Consider the following 17,704-nt stretch of genomic DNA (forward strand, 5'->3'; position numbering starts at 1 on the left):
TATAAAGTGTTATTTATCGGCTAAAAAGAAATTCTAAAATTTGTATTTATTTAAAAAACTACCCAAATTTAAAATAGTGGAAAACTATTTTGTACAAAGAAAAGTAACACGTCCATAAAGAAAATGATTTAACAGTCAAAATAAGCTCAGTTGACTACACAGAAACGTTTTGCCGACTTTCGAAATTGGAACAGCAAAATTACCAAAACAACCATATCAGGCAAAAGTCCGGTAGGGGCAAAAACGTCATTACGATATGGATAATAGCTTATAGCTGTGCCTGGGCATAAATTGATTTTTCGTAAAAATAAAAGTAAAAAATGTATATATATATAGATATAGATATTATGATAATAAATATGGTGTCAGTTTGTAATTGTCGCCCACCCCTCTGAAAAACACCACAAAATTTACCAACCCTAGGTAGGGGAGGAGGAGGAAGAAGAAGAAGATCCAACGGTTTTCTCCACCATCCTGATGGAGATCGGACCGGAGACGTCGTACTCATCTTCGGTGGATCCGATGGAATCTGCCACGTCGTCGATTGGTTCTTCGATACGAGAAAGCAGCAGCGCCGGTGCCGGCAACAACAATGATATTAAAAGCAGCAGTGATGGAAATACTGCTGCTGGCAGGTATGATTTGTTGGATGAAGATGAGGAGGAGGATGTTTGCCGGATCTGTAGAAACCCTGGCGACGCGGATAATCCGCTGCGGTATCCCTGCGCGTGCAGTGGAAGCATCAAATTCGTTCACCAGGATTGCCTTCTCCAGTGGCTTAATCACAGCAACGCTCGGCAATGCGAGGTTTGGATTCTTGAAACAGTCAATTCTTAGTTGTTGTTATTTATTTATTTTTTTAAAATTAATATTATTATTCATGGATTGGTCGTCTATGTCGATTTGTTGTAATCACGCGTTTAGGTAAATGGGAAAGTTATTTGTTTATCATTTCTACCAACAGAATTCTCTGGAAGTAATTATCAACATCTTTTTGTGGTTCTATGTATTGACAACGAAGTGTTGTCAGTTCCAAAATGCAAAATTTTAATTCCATAATAAGTGAGGATTGGTCTGCCTTCTTGATATTGTTCAGTGACCGGAAAATCTTATGTATATTGAAACATATCTTATCTTCCAAGAAAGGGAGTGATAACCAGAAATGACAAATCATATATTGAAAGAAATTTTGCTGGATAGCTTTTTGAGTATTGGTTTCAACTTATGCTTTGTTAGATATCTTGAGAGATTATCTTAATTCACTGCTGATATTTATTGCTGCATGTGGAATGCAGGTCTGCAAGCATCCATTTTCATTTTCTCCAGTTTATGCAGAAAATGCCCCGGCAAGGCTACCTTTTCAGGAATTTGTTGTTGGGATCGCTATGAAAGCTTGCCATGTCCTGCAGTTCTTTCTACGTCTTAGTTTTGTACTGTCCGTTTGGCTCCTCATAATTCCGTTTATCACATTTTGGATATGGCGGCTGGCATTTGTCAGAACTCTTGGAGAAGCTCAGAGACTTTTCTTGAGCCACTTATCAACGACAATCATTCTTACTGATTGCCTGCATGGATTTCTTCTCTCTGCCAGCATTGTATTCATTTTTCTTGGGGCAACTTCCCTGAGAGATTACTTTAGACATTTGCGTGAGCTGGGTGGACAAGATGCTGAGAGAGAGGATGAAGGAGATAGGAATGGAGCCCGGGCTGCAAGAAGGCATGCAGCTCAAGCCAATAGAAATCCTGCTGCAGATGGAAATGGTGAAGAGGCTGGTGGGGCGCAAGGAATTGCAGGTGCTGGGCAGATGTTTCGACGGAATGCAGAAAATGTTGCAGCTCGGTGGGAGATGCAGGCTGCTCGCCTTGAGGCCCATGTCGAACAGATGTTTGACGGCTTGGATGATGCTGATGGTGCGGAGGATGTACCTTTTGATGAACTGGTTGGCATGCAGGGACCTGTGTTCCATCTGGTTGAAAATGCTTTCACTGTGAGTCATTTATTATTATTTTTTTATATTTTCATGTCTTATATGTGAACTGCAGGCTATATTTTACTTGATGATTCTGTGATGCATGGCATACTGTGTATGGAACACTAGCTTAAATTTGTTGGTAATATATGCTTTTCCTTTTTTACTTTAAAGGTCAAGTTTTCAGCGGTTTTCCATGTGTCTTATTGATTGCTTTCATGCATTTAATAGTCAAAGTCATTTGCTTTTTTCCTTTTGCACTGGCAGTTGTTAGAAGTTGGATTAGAGTTATACATGTTGATATTATTAAAGGCCTAGTTCATTTGTTTTCTATGGTTGTATCAGCCTAATTCATTCTAGTCCTACCCCTTTCTTGCAGGTTCTTGCTAGCAATATGATATTCCTCGGAGTTGTGATCTTCATGCCTTTCTCGTTAGGGCGTGTCATCCTATATTACTTGTCATGGCTTTTGTCCTCTGCTACAAGCCCAGTGTTATCGACTGTTGTGCCGCTAACAGAATCAGCGCTTTCACTGGCCAATATCACGCTAAAGAATGCATTGACTGCAGTTGTAAATTTGACATCTGATAACCAAAACTATAGTTTACTTGGTCAGGTTGTCGAGATTCTGAAAGTAAATGCAACAGGACAAACTGAAGTGTCAAACACAAGCTCCACAATTGCAGCAGACCTCTTGAAAGTGCAGTCAGCTGGGGCGTCACGACTTTCCGATGTCACCACTCTTGCTGTTGGCTACATGTTTATATTTTCTCTTGTCATCTTCTACCTTGGGATTGTCACCTTAATTCGGTATTCAAGGGGCGAGCCTTTGACTATGGGTAGGTTCTATGGAATTGCTTCCATTGCAGAAACCATTCCATCTCTCTTCAGGCAGTTTGTGGCAGCGATGAGGCATTTAATGACCATGATTAAAGTTGCTTTTCTTCTGGTCATTGAACTTGGGGTGTTTCCTCTGATGTGTGGGTGGTGGCTGGATGTTTGCACCATAAGGATGTTTGGGAAGTCCATCTCTCAGAGAGTTGAGTTCTTCTCACTGTCACCCCTGGCAAGCTCTCTGGTTCACTGGGTTGTTGGAATCATTTACATGCTTCAAATAAGCATCTTTGTTAGCCTTCTTCGAGGGGTATGAATTTTTCTAAACTAAGAATACAGTTTACTTTAACTTTGATGTCATTGGTTTTATACCTATGTATCCTTGTTTTTCTGTAGGTATTGCGTAGTGGGGTTCTCTACTTTCTTCGTGATCCTGCTGATCCCAATTACAATCCATTCCGAGATCTGATTGATGATCCAGTGCACAAGCATGCCCGCAGAGTTTTGTTGTCTGTTGCTGTATATGGGAGTTTGATTGTGATGCTGGTGTTTTTGCCTGTTAAACTTGCAATGCGAATGGTTCCTTCCATTTTCCCCTTGGACATCTCGTAAGATCTCTTGCTGAATCCTCTGCTAGCACTTCATGATCTCTGTTGTATTTTCTTAAGGTAATCCATTTTGACACATGTTTTTGATGCAGTGTTTCAGATCCATTTACTGAAATCCCAGCTGATATGCTTCTCTTTCAAATATGCATTCCCTTTGCTATTGAGCATTTTAAACTACGGCATACACTCAAATCTGTACTCCGGTATTGGTTCACTGCTGTTGGTTGGGCACTTGGTTTAACTGATTTTCTGCTACCAAAGCCGGAGGACAATGGTGGACATGAAAATGGGAATGGGGATGCAGGGAGACACGATAGAGGGATTGCACAAGCAGTTGAGCAGGAGCGAGTTCCAGCCCTCGAAGATGTGCATAGATCCAGACATGGGGCAGCAAATTCAAGTTCTGCTGAAGAGTTTGATAGTGATGAACAAGCTGATCCAGGGTAAGTTATATTAGAACCCATAATATTTATTGCTGCATATGTTCTTTTTATTTATTTATTTTTTTTTTAATTACTCACTAATCCATTCTTAAAGAGGACGTATATAATTAGACTTTTTGTGCAAATTTTGGGCTTGGTTAATAACATTTGTACTAACCATTGTGTGTGTCTTTTGATTGATTGAAATTTGAATGTAAATATCGGATGACGGTTCTATAGAAATTAACAACCAAATGACTGAAATCTAATCCATTATTGATCTTTACTGTCAACACTCCTTCTGTTTTCTTGTACTTTTTGTGTTACTTGTGTCCTTACTCTCTTAGTGTTCACTTGAAGCATTACCTTTTGGTTTATTGTTGCATAATCCTTCCGTTGAATGACCTAAATGTTTGCTTGAATCTTTTAGAAGGTGGGGCTTTGTGCTGCGTATTGTGCTGTTGTTGGTGGCAGCTTGGATGACTCTTCTTGTATTCAACTCTGCATTGATAGTTGTACCCATTTCACTCGGACGTGCACTCTTTAATGCCCTCCCACTTCTCCCAATAACTCACGGCATCAAGTGCAATGGTATGACTCAAAACATCAATCTGATTTCATTCATTTGTAAATGAAGATATAACTCTTAAATCATTCCCGGTTGTATTTTTTATTCAGATTTATACGCTTTTGTAATCGGAAGCTACGTGATTTGGACTGGTTTGGCCGGAGTAAGGTATTGTGTGGACCTGGTCCGAACAAGGAGAACTAGATTGTTGCTCAATCAAATCTGGAAATGGTGTGGCATAATTCTGAAGAGTTCTGCTCTGCTGTCGATATGGGTAAGTATATAGTCAACCATGCCTGGATAAAAGCATTCCACCATCATGTATATATCCTAACAATGCATGTTGTTGTGTTTACAGATATTTGTAATTCCTGTATTGATTGGCCTTCTGTTCGAGCTTCTCGTCATTGTACCCATGCGGGTTCCTGTGGATGAAAGTCCGGTGTTCCTTTTATACCAGGATTGGGCTCTCGGACTAATCTTTTTGAAGATTTGGACTAGGCTGGTAAGCAACTCTCCCGTCCCTGAAACCTCGTGTAGTGTTAAATTTAATTTTTTCGCCTTCCATTCTGTTTGGGTTAATCTTTCCCATTGCGATGGTTCTCTTGATAGGTTATGTTGGATCACATGATGCCATTGGTGGACGAGACCTGGCGCGTAAAATTTGAAAGGGTGAGGGAAGATGGCTTCTCGAGGCTGCAAGGTCTCTGGGTTCTGCGCGAGATTGTCTTCCCAATCATCATGAAGCTGCTCACCGCACTGTGTGTGCCCTATGTTCTATCGCGCGGGGTATTCCCCATCTTCGGCTACCCGCTGGTTGTGAACTCGGCTGTCTACCGATTCGCCTGGTTGGGTTGCCTCATCTTCAGCGTCCTATACTTCTGCGCAAAGCGATTCCATGTCTGGTTCACCAACCTCCACAACTCCATCCGGGATGACCGGTATTTGATTGGAAGAAGACTCCACAACTATGGTGAGACCTTGGGGGCTCGCGCTAGACAGGGCTTTGCTGCTGCTACTGCTACTACTGCTACTGCTGCTGCTGCATCCGACGACCAAGTTCTCGTTGCAGATGCTGCTGTTGCTGCTGCTGAAAACAACATTCGGGAAGCTGCAGATGTCGGGTTGAGACAGAGGCATGCCGGCCGAGTAGATGCTTGAAGAATACAGTTTCCAGCCTCTCTTGTCCCGGCAGGGTCTTCTAGAAATAGCTTGTGTAAAGATATTGTGGTGCACATCTCTATCAGAGACAACCGATTGTTGTTGAGCCATGGAGTTTTGGATGTCAAATGTTTGTGAATATGTCTCACTCTCAAGAATCTCTTTGTAGGGGATATGCCCTTCTTCTTCTCTATTGTCTTTTCCAATAGGAAGGTTGGATGAATGGATTGGATTAGTAACTCGTAATGGCATAATCAAGATTCTTTTGCCCATTTACCTTAAATCCAATTTTAATAAAAAGGTTCATTCTTTAAATACTAGGCATTGGCAAATGGCAACACCACCACCCCCCAACCTTGCCTCAAAATCCAAACCTATAAAAAGATAGATATGGCGGTGTAGGCGTGAACTTCAAATTTGACTCATTGAACTCGGAAATGGATTCGCTGTCACTCTCTCTATCCATGCAATTGCAAGTTGGAGTGTCCAATTTGAGATTTGGTACTTTTCATAGTGTAATAAATAATTGATGACTCCCACACTTGCAAAAGAAAAGTCTACTTCACTCTACCAGTCTAATGTACTTTATTGTGTTGATTATTATTGTATTTGAATAATAGTCACTTCTATTATCGTTATATATATAATTATTTATATACGTATCTTCGTTCTATTTCGACCCCTCCAAAGAAATCTCCCACGGCTATGGCTTCTCCTACTCCTCCCCTCCAAATTTACTTCTTCCCTTTCGTCGGCGGCGGCCACTTCATCCCCATGATCGATCTCGCCCGCCTCTTCGCCGCCCACGGCGCCGCCGCCACCATCCTCGCCGCCCCAAACGACGTCGTCACATTCCAAAACTCCATCCAAAGAGACCACCAACAATCCGGCCTCCCCATCTCCCTCCACCCCCTTCTCCAAAACTCCGACCTCTCCGCCTCCCCCTTCACCGACACCTCCGCCCTCCACGACCCCCTCCGCCGCCTCCTCCTCCACCGCCCCCCCGACTGCATCATCGCCGACACTTTCCACCGCTGGGCTTCCGACCTCATCGACGATCTCCAAATCCCAAGAATCGTTTTCAATGGCGGCTGCTGCTTCTCCCGATGCTGCGAACACAGCATCACTTCCCACTCCCCCCACACAAAAGTAGATTCCGATTCCGACCATTTCACCCTCCCTGGCCTCCCCGACACCATCCAATTGTGCCGATCCCAGCTCCCCATCTTCGTCCGTACCGCCGGCGATTTCCCCGGAAAGCTCCGAAAATCCGACGAGAACTCTTTAGGACAGGTGATCAACAGCTTCCACTATCTGGAGCCCTCTTACGTCGATTATTACAAGAATGTGATGGGAAAGAAAGCCTGGCTTGTCGGGCCAGTGTCTCTGTACAACAAGAATGTACAAGACAAGTTCGAGAGAGGTCAGAGGGCCGCCATTGATGAGCAAACCTGCCTCAACTGGCTGGACTCTAAAAACCCTAATTCAGTTCTTTACGTCAGCTTTGGCAGCTTAGCTCGATTGAGCAAAGCCCAGATTTTCGAGATTGCAGCTGGGCTTGAGAATTCAGGGCACCCTTTTGTGTGGGCTATTGGGAAGATTCTCGAAGATGACGACGATGAAGGGAGGTGTTTTCCAGATGGATTTGAGAAAAGAGTTTTGGATTCTGAACAGGGTTTGGTGATCAAAGGATGGGCCCCACAGCTGTTGATTCTTGAGCATGGAGCTGTGGGGGGTTTCATGACGCATTGCGGCTGGAATTCGACGCTGGAGGGAGTCTGCGCCGCCGTGCCGATGATCACGTGGCCGCTGTCGGCGGAGCAGTTTTATAACGAGAAGCTGGTGACTGAGGTGTTGGGGATAGGGGTGGGAGTGGGGAGTGTGGAGTGGGGGTCGTGGAACATGGAGGGGAGGGCGGTGGTGGGGAGGGAGGAGGTCCGGGCGGCGGTTGGGAGGCTGATGGGCGGTGATGCGGCGGCGGAGGAGATGAGGCGGCGGGTGGAAGTGCTGGCGGTGGAGGCGAAGAAGGCTGTGGAAGAAGGAGGGTCTTCGTTTCGGGGTGTTGATGATTTAATTGAAGACTTGAGATCTTACAAGAAGAAGCAGAACAGTGAATGAGATTGGGAAGTGTTCTTGATCCTATGGGTTCGATGTAGGAACTGTTGTTATATAGGATTGATTAGAAAAAATAGAGAAAGAACTGAATTGAATTTCACAGGTATACAAACGATTTTGAGTTGCGTAGACTTGTTTATCATACGATATTTCGATTTGGGTTATATGAAATTTGTACGAAAATAAAATAATGCAATACTTGAAAATTTAGGTGAAAATTCCATCTCATTTTTGTTATTTCACACTTGGAAGGGTTACGATTACGCTGATTTTTTTAAATTAGCACATGATAAAATACATAAACAATATATGCCTATATTATTTACAAATAAAGATATATGCTACTTCCTTCCGTCCGAAAAATATAGTGGTATTGCGAGATTTAAGAAACTGTAAAAAGTAAGAATAAATAACATTTTTTGCCCTTTGAGTATATTAGTGTAAAAAGTAATGGCAATTCTATAATAATATGGATAATTTTATGGTGATATAATTATTTATAAAAATGAGACTATTGTTTTGGGACGGACAAAAATTGTAAACTAGTATATTATATTGGGACCGAGAGAGTATTTGTTTGTAACGGTAGCTTATGCTGAAATAAACAATTGTATATTTTGAATGAAAATATATCATATGTTTGTTAGTTTATGTGTTATATTTATATTATATTAATGCATGTTATGTTATGTGTGTTTTTTGTTTTTTCTTTGACGACGTGAAAATTCACCGTCGAAAGTGCGTAATGGATAAACTCTCGATCAAACCTAATTATGTGTGCTGTTTAATACAATGCTGAACTTTACATCAAACACGGTAACCCCGCTCCCAAAGATTGCTCAATATCACAATTTTCGTATTGTAATAAATAAAATTCAAAGATTTGAATTAAGGTTATGTTTGTTTTAAAAAAAAATGACAAATTTACAGTATTCATATACACATGGTTGGTGTTGGTGTATATACACCATGTGATGTGAGTGGGATAGAGAGGGATCCCATCCGCCTCCATCATCAGATTCTGATTCTCGACTCCCAGATTGCCACGTTTATATATATATATATATGAAGTAGCAGACTAGTAGTAGTAGTATTTTCTAAGAAACTTCCATGAAAGCTTTGATTAATCAATGCTCCCTTCCAGCAGAAGAGTCAAAAGTCGTCAGGAAAACAAACACGCAGTGTCTTGTCTTGTATTGGCGATTCAAAAACAACTGAGGAAGCAAAGATACAATCAAATTGATGGATGCCCAATCGATATGGATCTGCTTTGTCTTGTCAGTTGGCTTTTCCAGACACAAATTTCAGCGTAAGCACCTACGTCATGCCATCTTCTTCAATTCAACCCTCATCTTCATTCCTTCCTTCCTTCTAGAGGAGACACACACACGCTCATACATCTTCTTCTACACTCTCTTACCTTTCAACTCACTTGAACTCCTTGCTCTACAAGTAACTCAACCACCTCTACATAAATTCATATTCACATCCATTCTTACGTCATCATCATCATCTTCTTCTTCTTCTTCCTTGAGTAAGACACAGAAACAGAGAATTCGAATCAGGTCCAGAATGGGGCAGCAGCTACATGTCGTTTTGTTTCCATTAATGGCTCATGGCCACACTATCCCAACACTGGAAATGGCCAGCCTGTTTCTTTCCAGGGGTCTCAAAGCCACCATCATCTCAACTAATCTCCTCGGCGATTCCATCGCCATGGCACAGCAATCCGACCTCCATGTCGCAGTAAGAACACTCAAATTCCCACCCAATGGATCCTCCCTGCCCGACAACATTTCCAGCCTCGATCAAATCACAACCCCAGATCTCTTCCCAAAATTCCTCCACGCCGTCGAGTTGCTCCAAGAACCTCTCGAGGCACTCCTCCAGGAACTCAAACCCAACTTCCTCGTCTCCGACGCCTTCTTGCCATGGACAGCCGATTCCGCAGCCAAATTCGGAATTCCCCGATTAGCCTTCCACGGCATGAGCAGCTTCGCATTGTGCCTCACAGATCAAATGCATCTCCATAAGCCTTACATGAATGTCGAATCCGAATCCGACACATTCCTGGTGCCTAACCTGCCTCATCACCACACATTTACTCCGGCACAGGTGTCGCCCCACGTGCGGGCAGGGAAGGATAGTATAATGGGAAGATTGATGGATCAAGTTATGGAATCCATTGACAGAAGCTATGGAGTTGTCATCAACAGCTTCTACGAGCTCGAATCAGATTACATCGAACATTACAGGAATGTGTTGGGGAGAAGGGCATGGCCTATAGGCCCCCTTCTGTTAGCCAACAACATTAACAGATCATCAAGAGCACATAGAGGGAAACAATCATCCATCGACGTGGACGAATGCCTCGCCTGGCTCGACTCCAAGAACACCAATTCCGTAGTCTACATGTGCTTTGGCAGCACGGCGACTTTCAGTCCAGCACAACTACACGAAAAAGCAGTCGGCCTCGAGGCCTCAGGCCAAGATTTCATTTGGGTTGTAAGGAGAGGAAAAAACGAGGAAGACGATGAAGAATGGCTGCCCGAAGGATTTGAAGAAAGGATGAAAGGAAAGGGGCTGATCATAAGGGGGTGGGCACCCCAACTGATGATTCTTGATCATCCTGCAGTCGGGGCTTTTGTGACGCACTGTGGATGGAATTCGACGCTAGAAGGAATCTGTGCTGGGGTTCCTATGGTGACATGGCCGGCCTTTGCCGAGCAGTTTTTCAATGAAAAATTGGTGACAGACATCTTAAAAATTGGAGTCTCAGTTGGGAATAAGATTTGGCAGAGGAATGATAGTGAAGGTGTGGCTAGCAGTGCAGTGACAAAGGCTGTGCAGGACATCATGGTTGGAGAAGGATCTGCAGAAAGGAGACAAAGGGCAAAGCATTACAAGGACATGGCAAGAAAAGCTGTTGAACAAGGAGGATCATCCTACAACAATCTGGATGATTTAATACAAGAATTGAGTGTCTATCAGCCTCCCAATCCCAAGAAAGAATAGGATGACAACAAGAATGGAACAGCCCAATCTTTCTAGCTCTACTATTACTTTCATGTCCTAATTTCCCTCATTTAGTAATTTATGATTATATGGTTAAATTTCCCTATTATTATTCGTATCTGCAAAGCACACTGTAATGGAATTTCAGGATCCCAAATTAGTTATATCAATGCCTTTTTCTTACAAAATTAGCAAGTGGGAATCAAAAGAACACCATCATTATTCAATTCAATCTAGAGTTGAACAAATCCACACAATTTTCTTGCACATCAATCTTGGACAAAATAATTTCTTGTCAACATGCACAACTTGCTGGCCAAGGGATAAGGACATTCCCCTACTGTATGACCAAGCCCTTGTCTTGATCCTAAATCCCCAAGATTTCTAGACAACAATGTAGTACAAAACATGGAACTATAACAACTGAACCATGTAGTTCTTCTGCATACCAAAAACAAGTAAACATGTCTGCAAAACCTCACATATACTTAATCCCTGTAATGGCGCCAGGCCATATGATCCCAATGGTAGACCTTGCCAGGAAATTAGCCAGGCTCGGTGCAAGGTCCACGATCATCACTACTCCCCTCAATGCTTCCCACTTCTTCCGAACAATCGAAAGGGACCGGAAAGATGGATTCGAAGTCGCCATCTCCATCGTCGAATTCCCCTGTCAGGAAGCAGGCCTTCCGGCCGGCTGCGAAAACCTGTCTTCTACCACAACTTCAGAAATGACGTTCAAATTCATCAAGGCCATGGACTTGTTCCAAGAACCTGTCGAGAAACTCTTGCAAGACGGCGACCCGAACTGCATTGTCGCCGGAGCATTCTTCTGGTGGGCGAATGATGTCGCCGCCAGGCTTAACATCCCGAGGCTGGTGTTCTACGGGACCGGTTGCTTCCCAATGTGCGTCTCCAAATGCTTGAAGATGCACAAAGAAAATGGACTATTGGATTCGGAAGAATTCGTCGTCCCCGGCCTTCCGGATGAAGTAAAAATGTCCCGGCGACAGCTCCCAGAGGAGTTCAAAGAAGAGGATAAGAGCCCTTTTGCAGAGACTTATAAAAAGATCGTAGCAGCCGAATCAAGAAGCTTTGGAATGGTCGTGAACACGTTCCAAGAGCTCGAACCTGCATATGTCCGACTTATGCAGGAGCTCATGGGGATAAAGATATGGAACGTTGGCCCCATTTCTCTTTTCTATGGGAGCATTGAGGATAAAGCTCACAGAGGCAGAGAAGCTTCTGTAAATGATGATCATCAAGATTGCCTGAATTGGCTTAATTCAAAGAAACCCGACTCTGTGGTTTACATCTGTTTCGGCAGTATGGCAAGGTTCTCGTCATCGCAGCTGGTCGAGATAGCTGAGGGACTTCGAGCTTCGGGGCGAGAATTCATATGGGTCGTCGGAGAACTGGCCGGAGACGATGAATGGTCACCGGAAGGATTTGAAAGGAGATTAGAAGGGAAGGGATTGATCATCACGGGGTGGGCACCACAAGTTCTGATCCTTGAACACGAAGCAGTGGGAGGATTTATTACTCACTGCGGATGGAATTCCCTGCTCGAAGGCGTCGCCGGAGGCGTGCCGATGGTAACGTGGCCGCTGTCGGCGGAGCAGTTCTTCAATGAAAAATTTGTAGTGGAGATTCTGAAAATAGGGATTCCGGTGGGGGTTCGGGAGTGGACGAGGAGAACGCAGGAGAGGGAGGCGGTGAAGCGTGAAGACGTGGAGAAAGCTATGAGGAGATTGATGGGTGAGGAAGAAGGAGACGAGCTGAGAATTAGGGCAAAGAATTTGAGGGATTCGGCAATAACGGCTGTCCAAAAGGATGGATCTTCGGATATGGATTTGAAGTGTTTGATTCAAGAAATTAGGGTTTATCCAGAATCCAGCCATTTTAGCGAAGTTTGAATAAATTCCGTGTTTCTTGTCCAGATGAAATTGCTCTTCTTGTACTTTGCATCTGATAATGAATTTCCATCGATTAATATACTGTTACTTCATATTCGAAGTTAAATCTATGGCGGCGGCCAAGAAAGAAACGGCCTACGCGGCAGTTTTCAATTTGTACGCGCTACACGAGTGGATATGAACGCACCGAGATGCTTCATAAGCCACGTTGAGAATTTTCCTTTGGCTTCTACTATATAATCAGTTTTTTTGCTGCTAGTTGAAGAAATCCCCAATTCAATCGCTGTAGTAGCTGCTGAATCAGTCTGCAATATAATTTCGAATCATGGTGAAGAATCACAATTCGAAGCCCTCGCCTTACTCGTCTTCCAATCCGGTGTCGATTTCAGGTTTCCACGGCCAGATTCTGGAAGTGACTGGTAAGTTGAATTCGATTGTGCGCAGTTGTTCTTCATTTCATTGATTGGATTCCTCATTATCTCTGTTCGTGCTTCGAATTTCAGTCGTCGGTTGCAATAGATTGAAGGACACCGAATGGATTTCCAGGCAAGATCCCTACGTCTGTCTCGAGTATTCTAGCTTCAAATACCGCACGCGAACTTGCACAGGTACGCCTAATCCACGCGAAATTTTCTTATACAGAAGGATTGCATCATTCAGATTCGATACTCACAACTAAAATTCATGTAGATGGAGGCAAAACCCCTACGTTTCAAGAGAAATTCATGTTTACCTTGATCGAAGGACTGCCGGAATTCTCCGTATCAGTCTGGAACAGCAATACAATCACTGCAGACGCATTCATTGGTGTTGGCAAGTAATAAACCTAACCTAATCCCCTAATTCATCCAATTTCTTCTAGCTCCTTCTTCCTCCTCCAGACTAATGATTATCGAATTCTTTGCGCGTCCATTTTAGGATTCAATTGCAGAAAGTTCTATCGCAGGGCTACGACGACAGTGCCTGGCCAATTCAGGACAAAAGAGGAAGGTATAAAAACATACTGAACTGCACAAACAACATTACCGCCATTTCTGCTCTGTTTTCAATTGCTCTGAAGCTTTTCTTCTACTCCAGTTATTGAAATTTTAGCTAAATGTGATAAACAATTCTTCGTCTTCAGTTTGAAACAACTTCTTCTATGAATTTACTTCAGCAAATTGTTACTATGCTTAGCAGCCACTTTAGCTGCAGTTAGACTTGTAGAGTTTGCAACCAAGTCAAAACTACACATCACATATATTGAGTTCTTGAGTTTTGAAATTTTAGAGAAAGTTAAAAATACATTATTTAATTTGATGTTTTGTGGAAAAAAAAAAAAACTACTTGTGTAACAAGAGCCTAAGTTATTGTATAGTGGGCGCTAATTTGGTTGTTTTCATTTCTAGGCATGCCGGGGAAGTTCGATTGATAATGCATTATGCCAACGCCACAGTAAGCTAGCTAGATCGATCTTTTTTCATGATATTGTTACAATCGTTACATTGAGACAATAATCTTATTACAAACTTGTTTCTTGATTTTCCTTTCAGAAGCCGACATCGAGCCAAGCACCACAATTTTCCGGAACACCGGCGCCACAAGTCCCTCCATATTCGGTGCCTCCCCCATCGTATTCTTATCCTCCCACGACGTATCCCCCGTCATACCCTCCTCCACCTTCATCAATATATCCTCCGTCTCCATACCATCATCAAGTAGCTACTTATCCCCCGAGCTACCCACCGGCATCGTCGTATCCGCCGCAATCAGTTTATCCCCCAAATCCATATCCTCCTCCTCCAGGCAAGAAAACCCTCAAATATCTTTGCTTAATCAATCTGTTTTTACAAAGACATATCTAAGACTTATCAAATTGGTTGCTTTTCTAACAGGTGCGTATCCTCCACCATATTGAAGCATGCTTAGGGATATAGATAGATACTCCACTTGGTAATGTATCTGTATATTTGCATAGACTACATATATTAATTCATCATTACTATGCAAAAAAAATTGATTCTTTCATATATATATATATGTACATGTTTGTTGCAAAAAATGATTACATGGGAGGAATAATACAAAATTGTTTGGTATGGGGTGAATGATTTCAAATCATGGGATTGTTTGACTGGCAAATGATGGTTGTGGTAATTTGTTGGTTTGACCTTGTGTAAGGGGCAAAATAATTGATGTACCCTTTTCTTTCGGCTGCCCACTTACAGTACTGAGTGAGTGAGTGGTCAATGGCGAAGGTTCATCATCCAGCTGGTAAATATTTGTTGAGTGAACCCTGTCATAATCATTCTGTACACCACAGCAGATTTGTCACAATCTTGAATGAAATTTCAAGATTTGGGATAACAACTGTCATAAAAAGCTTTTTAAGTAAAATTGATGAGTTGTTATCATCAAGAAACAATTTTGATAGATGATCCGATTCTTCACCACCTATCTATATGACTATACGCTTACATACAAAGTGCAATCAGTCAAAAGATGGGCCAGACAGGATGGCACTATTTATGGCTTTTCCAAACCTAAAATTGAGGACTTGTTAACCACTCCCATGAACATAAAATGCAATCAAATTATGTACCACAAAAATAAACACTGCCCACAAGTAAATAACTTAAAAAAGATTAAAAAAATTGAATCTTTATAAAGAATTAGAATGCAGTGTATGCTGAAATTTTCATGAAGTAGGAAACAATCCCTTGTAGATGACAAATTTATACATTTGTGGCAGCAAGCAAACATCACTGATCTGGTTTTGCATTAGGAATATCTTTTTCAGATGCGTTGAAAATGAATTTGAAATAGTATTTGTTTTGCTTCAATAAGAGGTAGTTTTCAAGAGGGCCCTGTTTCTGCTTTGAAATCTGTGCTGTTGTATTTCAGCCCGCCAAATGCACACACACATTCCAACACTGTTTAAAACAAAATAAATATAAATATAAAATAAAACAATTTTTATATATTTATTTTTGCAATTGTGCAAAAGTAAAAAACATAGCAAAAAAATTCAATATCAATGCGCTACTAATATTACCATAAAGAGAGGACAAGCGTGACACCCACTCTGAGTAAAATCTTCCCCTTTTTATCTCACTGTTTTTGAGAGCTCCATAGTCTCCATTCAGATTCAGAGAGAGAGAGAGAGAGAGAGAGAGAGAGAGCACAAAAAGCTCATAGACTTGTTGAGAGAGAGAAGCAAATAGAATGGGAGGTTCTGCTTTAACTTTGTACACATCTTTTCTCAAGTAATATGAAACAGAGAGGGTAGAGCCCCCCCCCACCCCCCCCATTGGGTCAATTAACCATGGCTGTAGAGAAATTTGTGCAAGAATCCTTTCTTGAAGACGCCCTTTATTGTGAAGAAGAAAAATGGGGAGATGTTGAAGAAGATGAAGATGAAGATGCTGAAGAGAAGAGTGGAATCACCTCCTCCTCCTCCTTCAATGGAATTTTCCCTTTATTGGAGCAAGACTTGTTCTGGCATGACGAAGAGCTTGAGTCCCTTTTCTGCAAAGAGAGAGAAACCGAAAACAGCATCAATGGAGGAGGAGCCAGAGGGACCTTTTGTGCTGATAATCTCTCCCTCTTCCGAGCAAGAAAAGAAGCTGTGGAATGGATCCTGAGAATCAATGCCCATTATGCCTTCTCAGCTTTGACTGCCATTCTTGCAGTCAATTATCTTGACAGGTTTCTTTGCAGCTTGAGCTTTCAGAAAGACAAGCCATGGATGATGCAGCTTGCTGCCGTCACTTGCCTCTCCTTGGCTGCTAAAGTCGAAGAAACTCATGTCCCTCTTCTCCTCGACCTTCAAGTATGTTCAATGTTATCATAACATCACATCCCGCTTTTATCCACAAATTTTCCTTTTTTCTGTTTCTGTTTCTTCCCACTAAACTCCATATCTGTTTTCTTGCTGGTTGCTGTAGATGGAGGGTGCCCAATTTGTGTTCGAGGCCAAAACAATCCAAAGAATGGAGCTTTTGGTGCTGTCATCTCTGAAATGGAGGATGAATCCAGTGACCCCTCTTTCTTTCATCGATCACATTATAAGAAGGCTTGGGCTAAAGTGCTATGTCCATTGGGAATTCCTCAGGAGCTGTGAAAATCTCCTCCTCTCAGTTATCTCCGGTGAGTGCCATTTTAGCAACTGCTGCTACAGATTAGATCCCTAATTATTACCCTCCATCGATGAATCTTACTTTTGCCTTGCCCATTAATTGTCCTTACAGATTCAAGATCCGTAGTTCACACGCCTTCTGTCTTGGCCACAGCCACAATGCTTCACGTTATTCGTCGATTTGAACCTGAAAACTCTCTGCACTATGAAAATGACCTTCTTGCTGTACTCAAAATCAACAAGGTTTGTCTTCTGCTGATGTTGTGTTTTAATTGATTTCCACACTATCTTTGTATGATTAATCCAAATTAACTTTTGTTCGTCTGCAGGAGGAAGTGGGTGAATGCTACGAGCTTCTCTCAGGCATTTTGTCGAACACTTGGAAGAACATTAATAATAATAATAATAATCCAGCAATTAAGCGTAAAAGTTTGGGCGAAATTCCAGAGAGCTCAAACGATTCATCATGGTCGCCCCTTTTGAAGAAACGAAGGTTTGATGTTCAAGAACAGAAATTGATGATGATCAGCCTGCCATTGGCGTCTCCGTTGAAGTTGAGCAGATCAGATCAGTACTAGAGAACCAATGAATCCTCCTTCCCAGTTTGATCGTTGTGCTCTTCGGAGGGAGGAATCGAGAGAATGGAAAAGGGAAGAGAATCAAAGAGGAAGAGGTGGAGCTGCCATGGCAGCGGCAGCAGCAGAAAACTCCAAATTGAAATCTCTAAATCCATATATGGTTTGGTTGGCTGGCAATTCATGAGAGAAAAAGAGATTTGAAAAAAAAAAAAAAAAGAAAACTTAGCAGAAGAATGCTTGCTGCTGCAGCTGCCATCCTATTTGTTTTTTCACTATTTATGTTTTGTTTCTACAAATTTCCTCTCTTTCTCTCTCCTGCCTTCTCTTTCTCTCTCTCTTGTCTTTTTCAAGAATGCTGCGGGACATAAATTAATCTCCATAATTTAAGCAATTGATCATG

At 42.3% G+C, this 17,704-nt stretch overlaps 6 protein-coding genes across 7 annotated transcripts; all 6 read left to right on the forward strand.

Annotated features, from left to right (window-relative positions):
* The first annotated feature begins 347 nt into the window (after positions 1-347).
* On the forward strand, positions 348-5,855 carry LOC127262088 (probable E3 ubiquitin ligase SUD1). 2 transcript variants are annotated; one of them, XM_051290598.1, is made up of 9 exons: positions 348-807; positions 1,296-1,988; positions 2,350-3,114; positions 3,201-3,412; positions 3,505-3,855; positions 4,265-4,425; positions 4,513-4,676; positions 4,761-4,907; positions 5,015-5,855. In XM_051290598.1, the coding sequence occupies exons 1-9, from the start codon at positions 478-480 to the stop codon at positions 5,561-5,563; spliced, it is 3,372 nt and encodes a 1,123-aa protein (XP_051146555.1). In that variant the 5' UTR covers positions 348-477; the 3' UTR covers positions 5,564-5,855. The 2 variants fall into 2 exon arrangements, with proteins under 2 accessions (XP_051146555.1, XP_051146556.1); XM_051290599.1 differs by having other exon boundaries at positions 4,268-4,425.
* Positions 5,856-6,254: 399 nt separating this feature from the next.
* Positions 6,255-7,817, forward strand: LOC127262097 (abscisate beta-glucosyltransferase-like). Its single transcript, XM_051290619.1, has one exon. The coding sequence runs from the start codon at positions 6,269-6,271 to the stop codon at positions 7,679-7,681; it is 1,413 nt and encodes a 470-aa protein (XP_051146576.1). The 5' UTR covers positions 6,255-6,268; the 3' UTR covers positions 7,682-7,817.
* Positions 7,818-8,853: 1,036 nt separating this feature from the next.
* Positions 8,854-10,863, forward strand: LOC127262094 (scopoletin glucosyltransferase-like). Its single transcript, XM_051290612.1, has one exon. The coding sequence runs from the start codon at positions 8,921-8,923 to the stop codon at positions 10,691-10,693; it is 1,773 nt and encodes a 590-aa protein (XP_051146569.1). The 5' UTR covers positions 8,854-8,920; the 3' UTR covers positions 10,694-10,863.
* Positions 10,864-11,117: 254 nt separating this feature from the next.
* On the forward strand, positions 11,118-12,686 carry LOC127262096 (scopoletin glucosyltransferase-like). The gene has a single exon (XM_051290618.1). It carries the CDS (start codon positions 11,158-11,160, stop codon positions 12,607-12,609), a length of 1,452 nt encoding a protein of 483 aa, XP_051146575.1. The 5' UTR covers positions 11,118-11,157; the 3' UTR covers positions 12,610-12,686.
* Positions 12,687-12,840: 154 nt separating this feature from the next.
* Positions 12,841-14,687, forward strand: LOC127262106 (elicitor-responsive protein 1-like). The gene is made up of 7 exons (XM_051290633.1): positions 12,841-13,028; positions 13,113-13,217; positions 13,300-13,426; positions 13,528-13,599; positions 13,998-14,043; positions 14,142-14,394; positions 14,484-14,687. Exons 1-7 carry the CDS (start codon positions 12,935-12,937, stop codon positions 14,504-14,506), a joined length of 720 nt encoding a protein of 239 aa, XP_051146590.1. The 5' UTR covers positions 12,841-12,934; the 3' UTR covers positions 14,507-14,687.
* Positions 14,688-15,511: 824 nt separating this feature from the next.
* LOC127262103 (cyclin-D3-1-like) lies at positions 15,512-17,525 on the forward strand. Its single transcript, XM_051290627.1, has 4 exons — positions 15,512-16,420; positions 16,536-16,737; positions 16,839-16,969; positions 17,056-17,525. The coding sequence occupies exons 1-4, from the start codon at positions 15,914-15,916 to the stop codon at positions 17,302-17,304; spliced, it is 1,089 nt and encodes a 362-aa protein (XP_051146584.1). The 5' UTR covers positions 15,512-15,913; the 3' UTR covers positions 17,305-17,525.
* Positions 17,526-17,704: the final 179 nt, after the last annotated feature.

The sequence above is a fragment of the Andrographis paniculata genome, unplaced genomic scaffold, assembly GCF_009805555.1.
Source record: "Andrographis paniculata isolate CXL003 unplaced genomic scaffold, ASM980555v1 Contig65END, whole genome shotgun sequence".
Taxonomy (NCBI): domain Eukaryota; kingdom Viridiplantae; phylum Streptophyta; class Magnoliopsida; order Lamiales; family Acanthaceae; genus Andrographis; species Andrographis paniculata.